This window comes from Sceloporus undulatus, chromosome 2 (assembly GCF_019175285.1).
Source record: "Sceloporus undulatus isolate JIND9_A2432 ecotype Alabama chromosome 2, SceUnd_v1.1, whole genome shotgun sequence".
Taxonomy (NCBI): Eukaryota; Metazoa; Chordata; class Lepidosauria; order Squamata; family Phrynosomatidae; genus Sceloporus; species Sceloporus undulatus.
Genome location: NC_056523.1, coordinates 21,788,890 through 21,802,490, shown reverse-complemented (window position 1 = coordinate 21,802,490; position 13,601 = coordinate 21,788,890). Strand labels below are relative to the sequence as shown.

General features: G+C 42.6%; 1 protein-coding gene across 1 annotated transcript; it reads right to left on the bottom strand.

Moving 5' to 3' along the window:
* Positions 1-7,599: 7,599 nt before the first annotated feature.
* On the bottom strand, positions 7,600-12,783 carry RPS5 (ribosomal protein S5). Its single transcript, XM_042454230.1, has 6 exons — positions 12,655-12,783; positions 10,663-10,768; positions 10,313-10,522; positions 8,559-8,687; positions 8,382-8,480; positions 7,600-7,718 (listed from the first exon to the last, which is right to left on the bottom strand). Exons 2-6 carry the CDS (start codon positions 10,765-10,767, stop codon positions 7,650-7,652), a joined length of 612 nt encoding a protein of 203 aa, XP_042310164.1. The 5' UTR covers position 10,768; positions 12,655-12,783; the 3' UTR covers positions 7,600-7,649.
* Positions 12,784-13,601: the final 818 nt, after the last annotated feature.

Here is a 13,601-nt window from a genome sequence, read left to right as displayed (position 1 = left end):
GTTTCCTACGTTTTGGGGCATGATAAAATCTCTCGGATAAGAGCCGATTTGGATACCAATTTGAGGGCAGAGACAACTAGAGAGGCTTCCAGTGCCTCCACCATTACTGTTAAGACTGGATCAATTTGAGTCGGTAAGAACTGAGGATGTGGACATGCTTCTTAGTAGTTTGAAAAAGACGACTTGCCCTCTCAACCCTTGCCCAACCAAACATAAGTTGGTTTCCATACTATCAACTCAAAGGTAGATTTGAGACAGATATGAACCAAGAAGGAATAACACAAATAAAAATGGAACTGGACATACTTTGGGAAAAAGGAGAAAAGGGAATAATCTCAAAATTTTATAAGGTGTGCTTGAAGTTACAACTAGAGGCTACTGAGACAATTAAAGGTAATATGATCCAATGGGCAAAGAATATAACACGAAATATTTCATTAACAAATTGGGAAAGAGCATGGGGAAAAGACTTGAAATTCACATCTTGTGTGGACATCAAAGAAAACTTTGTGAAAATGTTTTATAGATGGCACTTACCCCCAAAAAAATTAGCAAAAATGAATAAAGGCAAAAACGATAGGTGTTGGAAATGTAATGATGGCATTGGATCCTATTATCATATGTGGTGGACCTGTCCACGGGTTAAAAAATTTTGGATAGAAGTTCATAAAATAATACAAGATATATTGGATGTTAAGATGGAACTAAGGCCAGAAATGTGTTTGCTAAATATAATAGAGGATGTGAATGCAAGAAAGAAACTGAAACAAATATTGTATTTAATTTCTACAGCGAGAATAAGTATTGCAAAGAGATGGAAAGATAATGAAGTTCCGACAATAGATGAATGGTTAATAAAATCCGCCGAGGTTATAGATATGGACAACCTGACAAAATTGCTGAAAGAAGAAATACATGAGGAAGATACAGTAACTTAAGTTGGAAACCTTTTATTGAATTTTGTGAAAAGAGATGGAAAGCATAAATACTATCAAAACTGTAAATAAAAATTAATTAAAAACAGAATAGTGAAAGAGATATAAGGCAACTAGTATAAAGAGAAAATACAGAAGCAAGGTTGATGAATATATGTTATTATGTTTGAAAATGAAAATGGAAAGATATGTTTAGGTGAGGGGAAAACTAGATGTACACTCTCTAAGATGAAATATCTCTTAGCATATGACAAGAAATAGAAAGACCGAGATGGTTCTAGGGAATAGACAGTTAAGGAGGAGTGAAGAAGAGAGCTGAATAAGCTATGTAAGAAGATGTGTGTAAGAGACATCTAGACGGTAAAAGAATATATGTAAGGGAAAGGGGGGGTGGAAGGGATGTTATATGATAATATTGTAATTGCGAAAATGTAAATATATATGTGATTTATTTTAGAATTCAATAAAATTATTAAAAAAAGAAAAAGAAAAAGACGACTTGCCCTCTCGACCCTTGCCCAACCTGGCTGGTTATCCAGGGGGGAGAAAAAAATCATTGTGATGCTGAAAAACATAATTAATGCATCCCTCAGAGAAGGCTCCCTGCCTCCCTGTCTCAAGGAGGCAGTAGTTAGACCACTCTTTAAAAAGCCTTCCCTGGCCCCCCTGGATAGAAATAACTATAGACCAGTCTCGTTATTACCATTTCTGAGCAAGGTGATCGAGAGAGCGTTCGCCAATCAACTACAAGCAGTCTTGGAAGAAACAGATTTTCTGGATCCATTTCAAACCGGATTCAGGATGGGATACGGAGTTGAGACTGCCATGGTCGCCTTAGTCGATGATCTCCGTCTGGGCATCGACAGGGGAAGTGTGACCCTGCTGGTACTCTTGGACCTCTCAGCAGCCTTCGATACCATTGACCACGGTATCCTTCTGGAACGCTTGAGAGAGTTGGGTACTGGAGACACTGCATTGCAGTGGTTCTGGTCCTACCTCTCGGGCAGGTTCCAGATGGTGTCGCTTGGGGACAGTTGTTTGACCAAGAGGGAGCTCAAATCGGGCATCCCTCAAGGTGCAATTCTGTCCCCAATCCTGTTTAACATTTACATGAAGCCGCTGGGTGAGATCATCCAGAGACATGGGGCGGGGTGCTTCTTGACTCGTCGCTTCACCTGACTGCTCAGGTGAATGCGACGGTCAAGAACGCCTGTTACCAGCTTCGGCTTATTCGCCAGCTGCGCCCATACCTGGCCCAGAGGGACCTAGAAACTGTTGTACATGCTCTGGTAACCTCGAGATTGGATTTCTGCAATGCACTCTACATGGGGCAACCCTTATACCAAGCCCGGAAGCTACAAATGGTACAAAATATGGCTGCCAGGCTGGTCACTGGTACTTCCAGGGCCAGCCACATAACACCGGTGCTCCAAGATCTGCATTGGCTGCCTATTCGCTTCCGGGCGCAATATAAGGTGTTGGTGATGACCTATAAAGCCCTAAATGGCTTGGGCCCAGGATACCTGAAGGACCGCCTCTCCCCGTACATTCCGTCCCGCACCCTCAGAACATCTGGGCAGCAACTCCTTAGGGTGCCAGGGGCCAGGCTTACCTCTACTACGAGGAAGTCTTTTTCTATCGCTGCCCCGGCCCTTTGGAACACGCTGCCCTCAGAGCTCCGCTCGGCCGCCTCCCTGGCTCAGTTTAGAAAGGATGCTAAAACCTTTCTGTTTAAGATCGCATTCCCCCAATCATAGTCCTAGCAGGCCTCCTTGTACTCCTTGTATCCTGCAAGAGGATTGGCTAACGGGGGCTTTGTCTTGTCTTGTTTTTATATTTGATAGTGATGATGTTACTGTTTTTAAATCGTTATTTGCTTGTTTTATGTTGTAAACCGCCCTGATCTCAGGAAGGGCGGTATATAAATAAAAGTTTTATTTATTTTATTAATATGGTGATGACACCCAAATATACTTCTCTATGTCTCGGACTGAAGCAGTGACTAAGGATGGCATCTCTCCTCTGAATGCCCGTCTTGGGGCGATAATGGACTGGATGAGGGAAAACCGACTCAAGCTGAATCCAGGTAAGACGGAGGTACTTGCTATAGGAACCCTGAATCCAAGAATGGAGTTATGTCAGCCAGTTCTGGATGGGGTCACACTTCCCCTGAAGGATTCTGTTCGCAGCTTGGGGGTCCTCCTTGACTCGTCGCTCCAACTGACAGCTCAGGTGGATGCGACAGTCAAGAGCGCCTGCTATCAGCTTCGTCTGATACGCCAACTGCATCCCTTCTTGGAGCCGAGGGACCTGGAAACAGTAGTACATGCACTGGTAACCTCTCAATTGGACTTCTGTAATGCGCTCTACTTGGGGCTATCCTTGTGCCAAGTCCGGAAACTTCAGTTGGTACAAAATATGGCAGCCAGATTGATCACGGGAACTTCTAGGAATGACCATATAACACCGGTCTTGAAGTCCCTGCACTGGCTGCCTATTAGTTTCCAGGCAAAGTACAAAGTGTTGGTGATGTATTTTATTGTTGTAACCTGCCTGGATTCTTCATGACTGGGCGGGCTAGAAATAAATCATTATTATTATTATTATTATTATTATTATTGACTCCAGCTCCCACCGGCTTCAGTCAGTATTGCCAATGGTCACAGAACATTAGTGTTGATCATTGCCAAGTATTATCTAATTATCTCACTGTTGATACAAAAGAACCACATCTAAAGCATCCCTGACAACCACCCAGCCTGTTTTAAAAGCCTCCCATGAAGGGAGGTCCATTATTAAGGTAGTCCATCCCATTGTCTAACAGCTATTTCCACCAGGTAAGACAAGCATTATAACCCCATCATCTGGAGGGCTACAGGTTTCCAATGCTTGGTTTAAAAACAAAGAAACAATTAATTCAGCCTCTTTAACATGTGTACTGAAATGATGATTCTGTAGGTATTTCCAAGCCAGTGTTTTCAGAGAAAGGATTGTTTAGGATGAAACATTTTATGAAATGACATGTCATTCATATACCAACTGTATAGCCCTGTACCATGTCAAGTAAAAGAAAATGGGGAGGAGTTTTACCCATTAGCTGTTGTGAGATCAAGGGCTTTTTACATTTCAGAGAAAAGTACAGATTTTCACAAGTGATTTTTGCGCATTCTCAACTGCCTATTTGAAAATAGAGTAAGTGTTGCCTTATATAGTGGATCAGGTGCGTTGTTCCATGTCTTTGTGAAGAATTAGCCTGTGCTATTATGTGATTTTTGTGTGTGGATTTTAGTTTAAGGGGGGAAAAGTTTTGGGTACAGAGAAGAACTTCACACAACTGCAAAAACCACATCAATATTTTTGGCACCTTGGTCTCCTACTGGGGAGAAAATCTCTAAAGGAGGTTTAAGAATCCTCAAGATGCTGTCTCCCTGTGCCAAGATAATCAATTTCTATTAAAATCTAAGGAACAGCATTTTTAAACATTTCTGAAACTCTATTGCTAGCTATCCATTATAATTTTAACAACAAACTAAAAATAAAAATATGGAGATGTCCTCCTCGAATTTTTATTGCTCTAAAATTCACTACTCTCACCTTAATAGAGTTTATACTATGAATCTGGAAGCTGTTCAATGTTTTTTTCTCCATTTACTGATGGCCACCCTGTTTACTATTTAAGTAAAAACTGCTTAAGAACTGGTGTTAGGAGATACTGTCCAAGGTTCCATGTAATTCTTGCTTCTGTCACTGCACAACTGAATAGTGATGCCCTTACTCTCCTTGGCTGGGAAAGGGGGGGGGAGGGTTATAATGATGATAAAGGAAATGGTCTACATTTCAAAGGATTATTTAATCCTCATTTGGGTAAACAAGACACTATATGGGTCACATTCTGTTGCAAAATTCAAACAAAACTAAGCCAACATGGCAGATACAACTGAAGATAAAACTAGCATTGAGTGACTTAATGTGGGGTATCAGTCACATTATTAAACTGAATATACTTTATAAGAAAGATGGTATGAATTTAGTTTTTCACGGGCTTATTCTCCCTCCCCACACACAATTTTTAACATTTTTTGCAATGCTGAAAACAATTAAGTTAAATTAACTGGTAACAAAAATGACAAATTCTATAGAGTAAGATTAGTAATTAACTAAGTTTAAGCAATTTTCCTTCAATGTAATGGGGCTCTTTATTTGAATAAGCCTTTTTACTTTTATTGCCTGCTGTTATACAACAGAGATCCCTAAGGTCCATCATAGTTAACTGCTCATGAGATGTGAAGGGAGCCTGAGGTCAAACACTACTTAACCTGAGCTGTAGAAGGGCTAACCCACTGGAAAGCAGTTGTTTAAAATCTTCCAGACTGGCAATTCAGCTGACAGAGATTCAGGGAACTGCCTTCTGGTCAGTTTAGCAACTACTGAACTCTGGGTATGCAAAGGTGACAGTAAGTCTGCACTATTTTTGAGTCATATGCAACCATGTTGACAAATTTTTAAGCAGCAGTTTAGTAACTGGGCTACCCATTTCACTTTTAGACAAACCAGAAAATCACATTCACTTACGTGTCAAAGGTTAAGGAAGCCATGCTAAAAAGTATAGTTTCCAAACTAGTATTTTCAGGCTCTCTGCAAATGGATGGAAACTTTCAGTACTGAATCTGAGGTCCAAAACACACTACAGAAACAATCTAGTTTGAGACTGCTTTGACTCAATGCTGGGGAATTCTGGGAACTGTAGTTTTATAGCACATTTAGCCTTCTATCAGGGCTCTATTTCCACAATAAACTACAGTTCCCAGGATTCCCTAATACTGAGACAGGGCAGTTAAATCAATCTTAAACTGGATTATTTCTGCAGTGTGGACCTCAGTCACCCAAATGGATCTGCCCCTATCCATTCCAACATACAGTTGACAGGAAATATCATAAAGACAGCCCAATAACACTGCATCAAGCACAAATTCCCCAGTAACTGATATTCAAAGGCATATATTGTCACCATGACTATCATCTAGTCACTTGCATTCTTATCCTCCATTCAGTTGTTGGTGTGTGTCTTCATGTCATTTCTGACCTATGGTAACCCGAAATTGAACGTTTGTTATGTGCCTTCAAGTATTTCCCATTTATGGCCACTAAGATAAACCTGCCATGGGGGTTTCTTGGCAAGATTTGTTCAGAGGGGGATTTGAATTGCCTTCCTCTGATGCTGAAAGGCCTACCAGTGGGTTTCCACAGTGCAGTGGAAATCAAAACCCTAGTCTCCAGAGTCCTGGTCCAACACCTTAACCATTACAGCATGCATTAACCCACATTTGAAGCCACTAAAGTTGGTGTGCTCTCAACATTTCAGTTGAATAGTTCTGTAGGTGATAACAAAATCTGAATTTATATTATCTTGTCTCCCCTTCTGCATTTTAAAGGTATGTTTCATTGAAATTATATTGTATGATTTATCATTACTATATAAGCCATTACATAAAGGACTTTACTTTCAAATGTGGCCTAGAAATACCCAAGTGAGCATATTTGCATTCATACATACATAAATGCACTCTGTCATATAAGCATCTCTGGGATAGGCAACCTAACATGCTCAATTATATGGATTAAAATTTCCATAATCCCCAACTATAGGGTGAAGTTGATGGATGTTATAGTCTTAAACATTATCCTTGCACTAACCAGTCATATGCACTTTCCTCCTTGCCAGGAGCACACTGAAAGCTGATCAATCAGAAAAGAGTAAAAGATGGTTGGCAGTGATGGTGGTGGGAAGAGACATTCTTTCCTGCTGTTTCAAAGAGCAGAAAGGAGACTGTTTTTATGGTTATCGTCTCAAGGAAAACAATATGAAATTTTAGTATGGATACTGGACACACCCACAATGCAGTGAAACTTTAATTTCAGTGATAGAAGCATAAGCCTTCTTCCTTCTTCTCTAGGTCATCATAAACTGATTTGAGTAACTTCTCATGTCCTTGGATAGCTGCTAAAGTAATCATTCAAAAAGCTTTTAAAGAGTTGAATGAGCCCTATCACAATAAAGGAAAAATGCAGGCTTTTAGGGCCTTATGTTCTTCCAAATCGCTCTTCTCTGTTTTCTTCAAAAACTACATATAGTGGGCCTGCCACATCTACAGGCTAGTGATCTATGGATTGGAGTGTCTGTAGCTCATCACAGCCTATATTATTCAATAGCAGTGCCTGTACATGGATGTGTTGATGTGGACACACTCAAGACGGTACCCACTGAATAATATGGAGCATGACTGCCCATGTTTTTTTTCCCCATTCACAGTGAGGAGGGCAGGAACTGAAGCCCTGTGGATAGGAAGGATATGCTAGATTCCCTCATGTCCCCAATGACCTTCTCATAACCTTCCCACCCCACTCCCTGCCAGCCACTACAGAATCCTAATGAACTCCCATTAATCTCCAAATCTGGGGCATGCACCCTGTCCACATTTCTCCAACTCAGTAACAGATGAACCAATGTATGGGACACTCTCACACCTTGATCCATCTTCCAAAAGCAAGCTGCCTGGGAGGAGGCAATCCAAGCAACACAGGTATCTCACTGCAAGAGGCACATGTACTGTTCTCAGAGCCACAGCTATTATGGAAATAAACTGCTGTTCACCCAGAAACAAAATAGTATGAAAACAAATTATTTATTTGCTTTGAACCTCCAGACAGAAGCTCTTAACGGTTGGACTTGGCTACACGCTCCAGCTCGTCCTTCTTCTTGATGGCATAGGAGTTAGATGAACCCTAGGAATCAAAAGGAACTGTGAGACTCATCCTCAAAATCACATTCTCAAAACTCAGCTTGTAATCACAGTTGGAAGAGACCACAAGGGCTATCCAGTGACATGTTTCCCAAATTCCAAAAACACATTTGCCTTCAACTCCAACCCCTTGCTCTCTCACCTTGCTCCTCTGGGCCTTAATTAGCACTTTAACATCCAACATCAAAAGCCCTGCTACTAGCCTCCCTGTGTTAGGACTTGCCCTATACAGTGGTACCCCGGGATACGAATTACCCAGCTTACGAATTTTTCGGGATACGAAAAAATCCCATAGGGATTTATTGTTTCGGCTTACGAAGGTTTTTTCGGGTTACGAAAAAACCCCGGCGCTGTTTTAAATGGAAAGGCCGCCACCGGAGGGCAGCAGAGAGCTATTTTTTCCATTAGCGCCTATGGCAATTCGGCTTACGAAGGTTTTTCGGGTTACGAAATTAGCCGCGGAACGAATTAATTTCGTAACCCGAGGTACCACTGTATTAAACAGGCTTAGACTGTTTCACTATCAACTACTCCAGAAGCTCTAGTACTTTATAATATATAACCATGAAAATGGTCCCATAGTCAAACTGAAGATCTATTCTCTACCACCCTATCTGACATTAGCTTACTGTTAGTTCAGCCTCACCTTTGCTGCATTGATCAGCTCATCTGCTAGGCATTCAGCAATGGTCTTAATGTTCCTGAAAGCAGCTTCACGGGCCCCAGTGCAGAGCAACCAGATAGCCTGCAAAGAGATAGAGACCAGTTGGCAAAAAGAGTGAGTTGACACAACACCAACTTGCTCTTGTGTAGCAGCCCATACCTGATTGACACGACGCAGCGGTGACACATCAACAGCCTGTCTCCTCACTGTGCCGGCTCGGCCAATACGGGTGGAGTCCTCACGAGGGCCACTGTTGATGATGGCATTCACAAGGACCTGCAGGGGGTTCTGTGACAAAGAATATAGCAGGTTAAGATCACAAACGTATGGGAAGGAAAATACAGTCTTTGTAACAGCCAGTGTAATCTAACCAAGCTGGAGCCACATCATAAGTCTAAGTTTCCTTATTGATAATATGCAGTAATGGTATTCTGCTGGCTCATTAAAATAAAAACTTGAACTGCTCCCCTGGAAAATGAGACTATTCTGACAATCAACTATTCTAGTATTCCTGCTACAATCTCAGTGGAGCAGACAACGTATCAAGTATGAACATGCAGCTAGAACACAGAGGTCATCTATAGAAAGGATTGAAAAGCCTGGACGACTCCAGCATCAATCTGGCAAATGCCATATCAAAAACAAACACTGCCCATATTATCTATTCACATAATACAGGAACCACATTATGAACAGCAGTGTAGACTAACCGAGTAAGAATAAATGTATACAATGGTATATCTATTTCCACACTACTCCTTAACCCAATAAAACTAGTCCCAAAATGTTGTCCTGCAACTCAGAACTGTGACTACTAAATAAGCAAGTTATTGAATGATAACCCAAACTCTTGTGCTGAAGTTTTTCTAAGCTAGCATGGTGCAAGATATATGATGCAAATATGCTAACATGGTGCAACTGATAACTGAAACTGCTTTGTACCCAGTATGCCAAGTCCTGCAAGCAAATGTCCAGAAAAATCAATCAGCCCCTCTCACCCCATACACATATCCCTTGTACAGCAGTTCCCCAATACAATCTCTCTTCCCTCTTAAAATCAGACTATATGCAACAGAATCATTTTCCTGGCCTGACATCTCAGCACTGTAACTACAGAGCTGTGGTTTGCTTGGCCACATAGATTTGTTTTTCACTTCTTAAATGGCTGAACCATGAATATTCATCAACAAGTGTTTTTTTCACTCAGCCTCAGAATATGGGGGTTTAAGCCCATCTACAGAATGCTGTACAACACAGGCTTCCTTGACTTAGTAACGGAGATGAGCACTGCCCCCTACAGTCAGACACAACTAGACAATCATATCTAAGGGGAAACTTTTTGGACTAACCAAGATTATTTTGGACTAACCAAGATTATTTTAGCCTGTATGTCTGCACCTAAATTTCTAGATTATACATATTCTGTGCCTAAACTGTCATTGAAAAGGTTGAGTGTGACCTTTCTAGTCTTCCTTTCCTAGACTAATCAGGGTCCACAGCATCTGTGCCTCCTCAAAATAAAGCTACTCAGCTCCTGGTGAACTTAGCATTCTTTTTAATGAAAAACAATACTGGGCTTCATCAGTGGCCATACAGCTACTGAGAAAAGTGACAGTCTTTTATCTTCTATGCTGCTAGGATGTAGCACATGAGCTGCTAGCATATGACAAAAGCAGCAATTTTCTTCTTGAGAAGAACATGTTTGCTACCTAATCAAAGTCTTCTGCAATGATACCTAACTGAAGTTCAGTGTGCATGGCTAGTCCTCTGTCATATTGCCAATGTTACTTTGAGATAGATATGAATTCATTTCCTCTTCCCCTAGTGTCCAGGGTCAAAAATCCAACTCGCCACCTGTCCATCTCATCCCCATAGTTTTTCTGCCTAACCATATGCCACCTTCTGAAGCTCACCTCTCCTGTGAGTAGATGGATGATCTCAAAAGCATGCTTGATGATGCGCACAGTCATAAGCTTCTTCCCATTGTTGCGTCCATGCATCATCATGGAGTTGGTGAGACGCTCCACAATGGGACACTGGGCCTTGCGGAAGCGCTTGGCAGCATATCGTCCAGCACTGTGAGGCAAATACTTGGCATATTTCTCCTTCACAGCAATGTAATCCTGGATATGCACAAGAAAGAGCCAGACATCAGGGGGCAGAAATTTTAGGAGGGAGGTCAGATGTACAATTCTTGTTCATCCACAAACCCATTTAGAAGATAATCTGGATCTGGAGCCCCTTCTATCCTTAGCTTCCATACCTGCAATGAGATGTCACTGATCTGAACATCATCTGTGCTCCATTTGCCAAAGAGCTTGATATCAGGGGTCTCTGCCACAGCAGGGGCTGTCTCCCAGTCAGTCATTCTAAAGAAGAAATAAAATAATATCAGATCCTGCATGTGCCTAAATCTACTCTCAAAAGCAAAGATCTAGTTATAAATCACACCTGCTCCCCTTCCCGCACAACTGAAAATACACATGAAGGTATACCTGGCACTCTTTCCAGATAGACTGGATACAGCAGTATTTGTGAAATCAGATTTAAAACTGCAAGATAACCGCACAGTCTATAACAGTGGTTCCCAAACAATGGTCTTCCTGGTGTTTTGGACTTCCAACTCTCAGAATCCCTTGCCAGCTTGGCCCAACAGGAATTCTGGGAGCTCAAATCCAAAACATCTGTAGGACCAAAGTTAGGCAATCACTGGTCTAGAGGATGCAATTATTACATAGGCAGGGCTAAATTTCATTCCCTTCTAATACAGTCGATCTCAAAGCCAGAACGGTTGCTTATATCTAAGTGCTGCTTATTTCATTCTGGCCTATTACCCATTCCAATACAAGTACCAAGCAAACAGAAATGCCATATGGTCTTTCTTTCAATTCTGGGTTACCAATTAAGCTGGTCCCAGAAAGGCTTGTGCCCTATTAAGAAAGACTATTATGCCCTCTCCTTCTAAGACAGAGATGGGGAAGCTGTGGCCCTCCATGTGCTACTGGAACCCAATTCCCATTAATCCCAGGCAGGCTGGCTAACTGTGAGGCACGACAGCAGCGTAGTTCACTTACATCTAAAAGGTAACATGTCCTCCACACATTTTAAGATTGGGAAGACCAGCCAATCCAAATTTGGGTAATGTTAGCTAGATTATATGGAATTTGTTTGTGCAGCAAATACAAACATACTACATTTGGAGCAAGCTGTGAAACCAACATGACTGTCTGTTCCCTGCCACTTGCAGAGAAGCCTGTATAGCTAAATCTACTCTTCTTCTGTGAGAAGAGTGGAAAAACACGAACTCCCCTTAAACAGGGATTATGGTTCAAATCACACTGCAGAAATGATCCAGTTTGAGACTGCTTTTCCTGCCCTGGCTCAGTGATAGGGAATCCTGGGAACTGTTGTTTATTGCGGCACCAGAGCTCTCTGACAGAGAAGGATCAATGTCTCACAAAACTACAGTTCCCAGAATTCCACAGCCTTGAGCCAGGGCAGCTAAGGTGGCATCAATCTAGATTATTTCTGCAGGGTGTTGTAGAGCCATGTTCAATTGCTGGGGGAGAGGAGCAATGTAGAGAGAAAAACAGATAGAGCACAACAATACTGGAAATGCACAATGCCAATATGATATCAAAATGAGGGGACAATAAAGATGTCTGCTGTGTGTGACTCACAAACCTGGTCAAAAATTGAGAAAAGGAAGCCCCAATCTAAAACATAAGCAAATTCTTCACAGACTGGAAACCATGTCTTATGAGGAGAGGCTTAGAGAGGTGACATCCCTTCAAATATTTAAGCAGGGCTATCATATCACCTCTTAACCTTCTCTTCTCCAGGCGAAACATCCCCAGCTCCCTAAGTCGTTCCTCATAGGGCTTCATGGTTTCCAGACCCTTCATCATTTTGGTCACCCTCCTTTGGACACGCTCGTGTTTCTCAATATCCTGTCAGAACCGGTCACAGGATTCCAGGTGGGGCCTGACCAGAGCAGAATTACTTCCCTTGATCTATACTTTTACTGATGCAGCCTAAAATCGCATTGGCCTTGTTAGCTGCTGCGTCGCACTGGTGACTCATGTTCCACTTGTGTTCCACTTGGACTCCTAGATCCCTTTCACATGGAGTCCGTTCAGCCAGGTGTCCCCGTCCTATATCCGTGCATTTCACAGACTACAAGGCACGGGGTTCCCCTTCCCCTTCCCAAGCCTCCCTCCCTCCCTCTCTCTCCCGGTCGGCGGCCGAGGCTCACTTGGAGGATCCCTGCTTCCCTCCCTGCGTGCCGCTCTCTCGCTGGCTCCGGCGGAAAAGGACCTCGCACGGGGTTACCCAGAGTGTTATCCACGGGCTGAGCGCATCCGGTTATCAATGCGCATGCGCGCAACCCCTCGCTGGCTCCTTTCACCCTGTTCGCTATTGGGCGAATGAACGCCTCGCGAGGTTCCACTGTGGTCCGCGCATGCGTGGTCGCTGCCTCTGTCCGCCTCCGATTCAAAATGGTGGCTTGGCTAGTGGAGGAGGCTGAGGAAGCGCTGCTTTTTGCCCTAGGATTGAGGCTGCACCCGTTCTGCGGAAATAATCCAGTCTGACACCACAAGGAGTCTCTTCTTCACACTGGATAGATAACCCAGTTTAAGTGCAATGGCTCAGTGCTAGGGAATTCTGGGAACTGTAGTTTTGTGAGGCCTTTAGCCTTCACTGTCAGAGACTTATTTCCCAGGATCTGTCAGACTGGGTTATTATTTCTGCAGTGTTGGCCTCACTTAGGCTGGTGTGCTGTTTTGTGTCACATTCTTTCGCAATGGTAAAATTACTGTAACGCAATCCACAAAACAGGGATACCTTGGTGGGTCCAACTAAAATGCAGAATATAAGTTATGCAAGCCTTTGAAGCTCCAGTGGCTCTTCATCAGGCAAAGGAGAAAGGAGGATATGAGGGTGTTCAGAGCCACAGGCCGACATTTTGTCACCTTGTTCTCAGTCAGGCTGGTATGGAGAGAAAGAGAGATCCATGCAGGCAGAGGGCATTCCTTCTGGCCGTGTGAGATCTGGGAAACAAAGACTTAAAGCCCAAGAAATAACTCCATTAGCAACATAAAAAGATGTATCCGTTGCCCAATGAAGAAGCCAGTGGAGCTTCAAAAGCTTGCATCATGTATTTTGTGCATTTCACTTGGTCCAATAAAGGTACCACTGTTA

What these genes read in the sequence shown, in the direction of transcription:
- RPS5 (XM_042454230.1), bottom strand. Translation starts at nt 10,767, where the DNA reads ATGACTGACTGGGAGACAGCCCCTGCTGTGGCAGAGACCCCTGATATC. An exon ending in CGCTGCGTCGTGTCAATCAG is followed by an intron (nt 8,481 to 8,558) that starts GTATGGGCTGCT and finishes ATCTCTTTGCAG; the next exon opens with GCTATCTGGTTGCTCTGCAC. An exon ending in AGCTGATCAATGCAGCAAAG is followed by an intron (nt 7,719 to 8,381) that starts GTGAGGCTGAAC and finishes TTTGATTCCTAG; the next exon opens with GGTTCATCTAACTCCTATGC.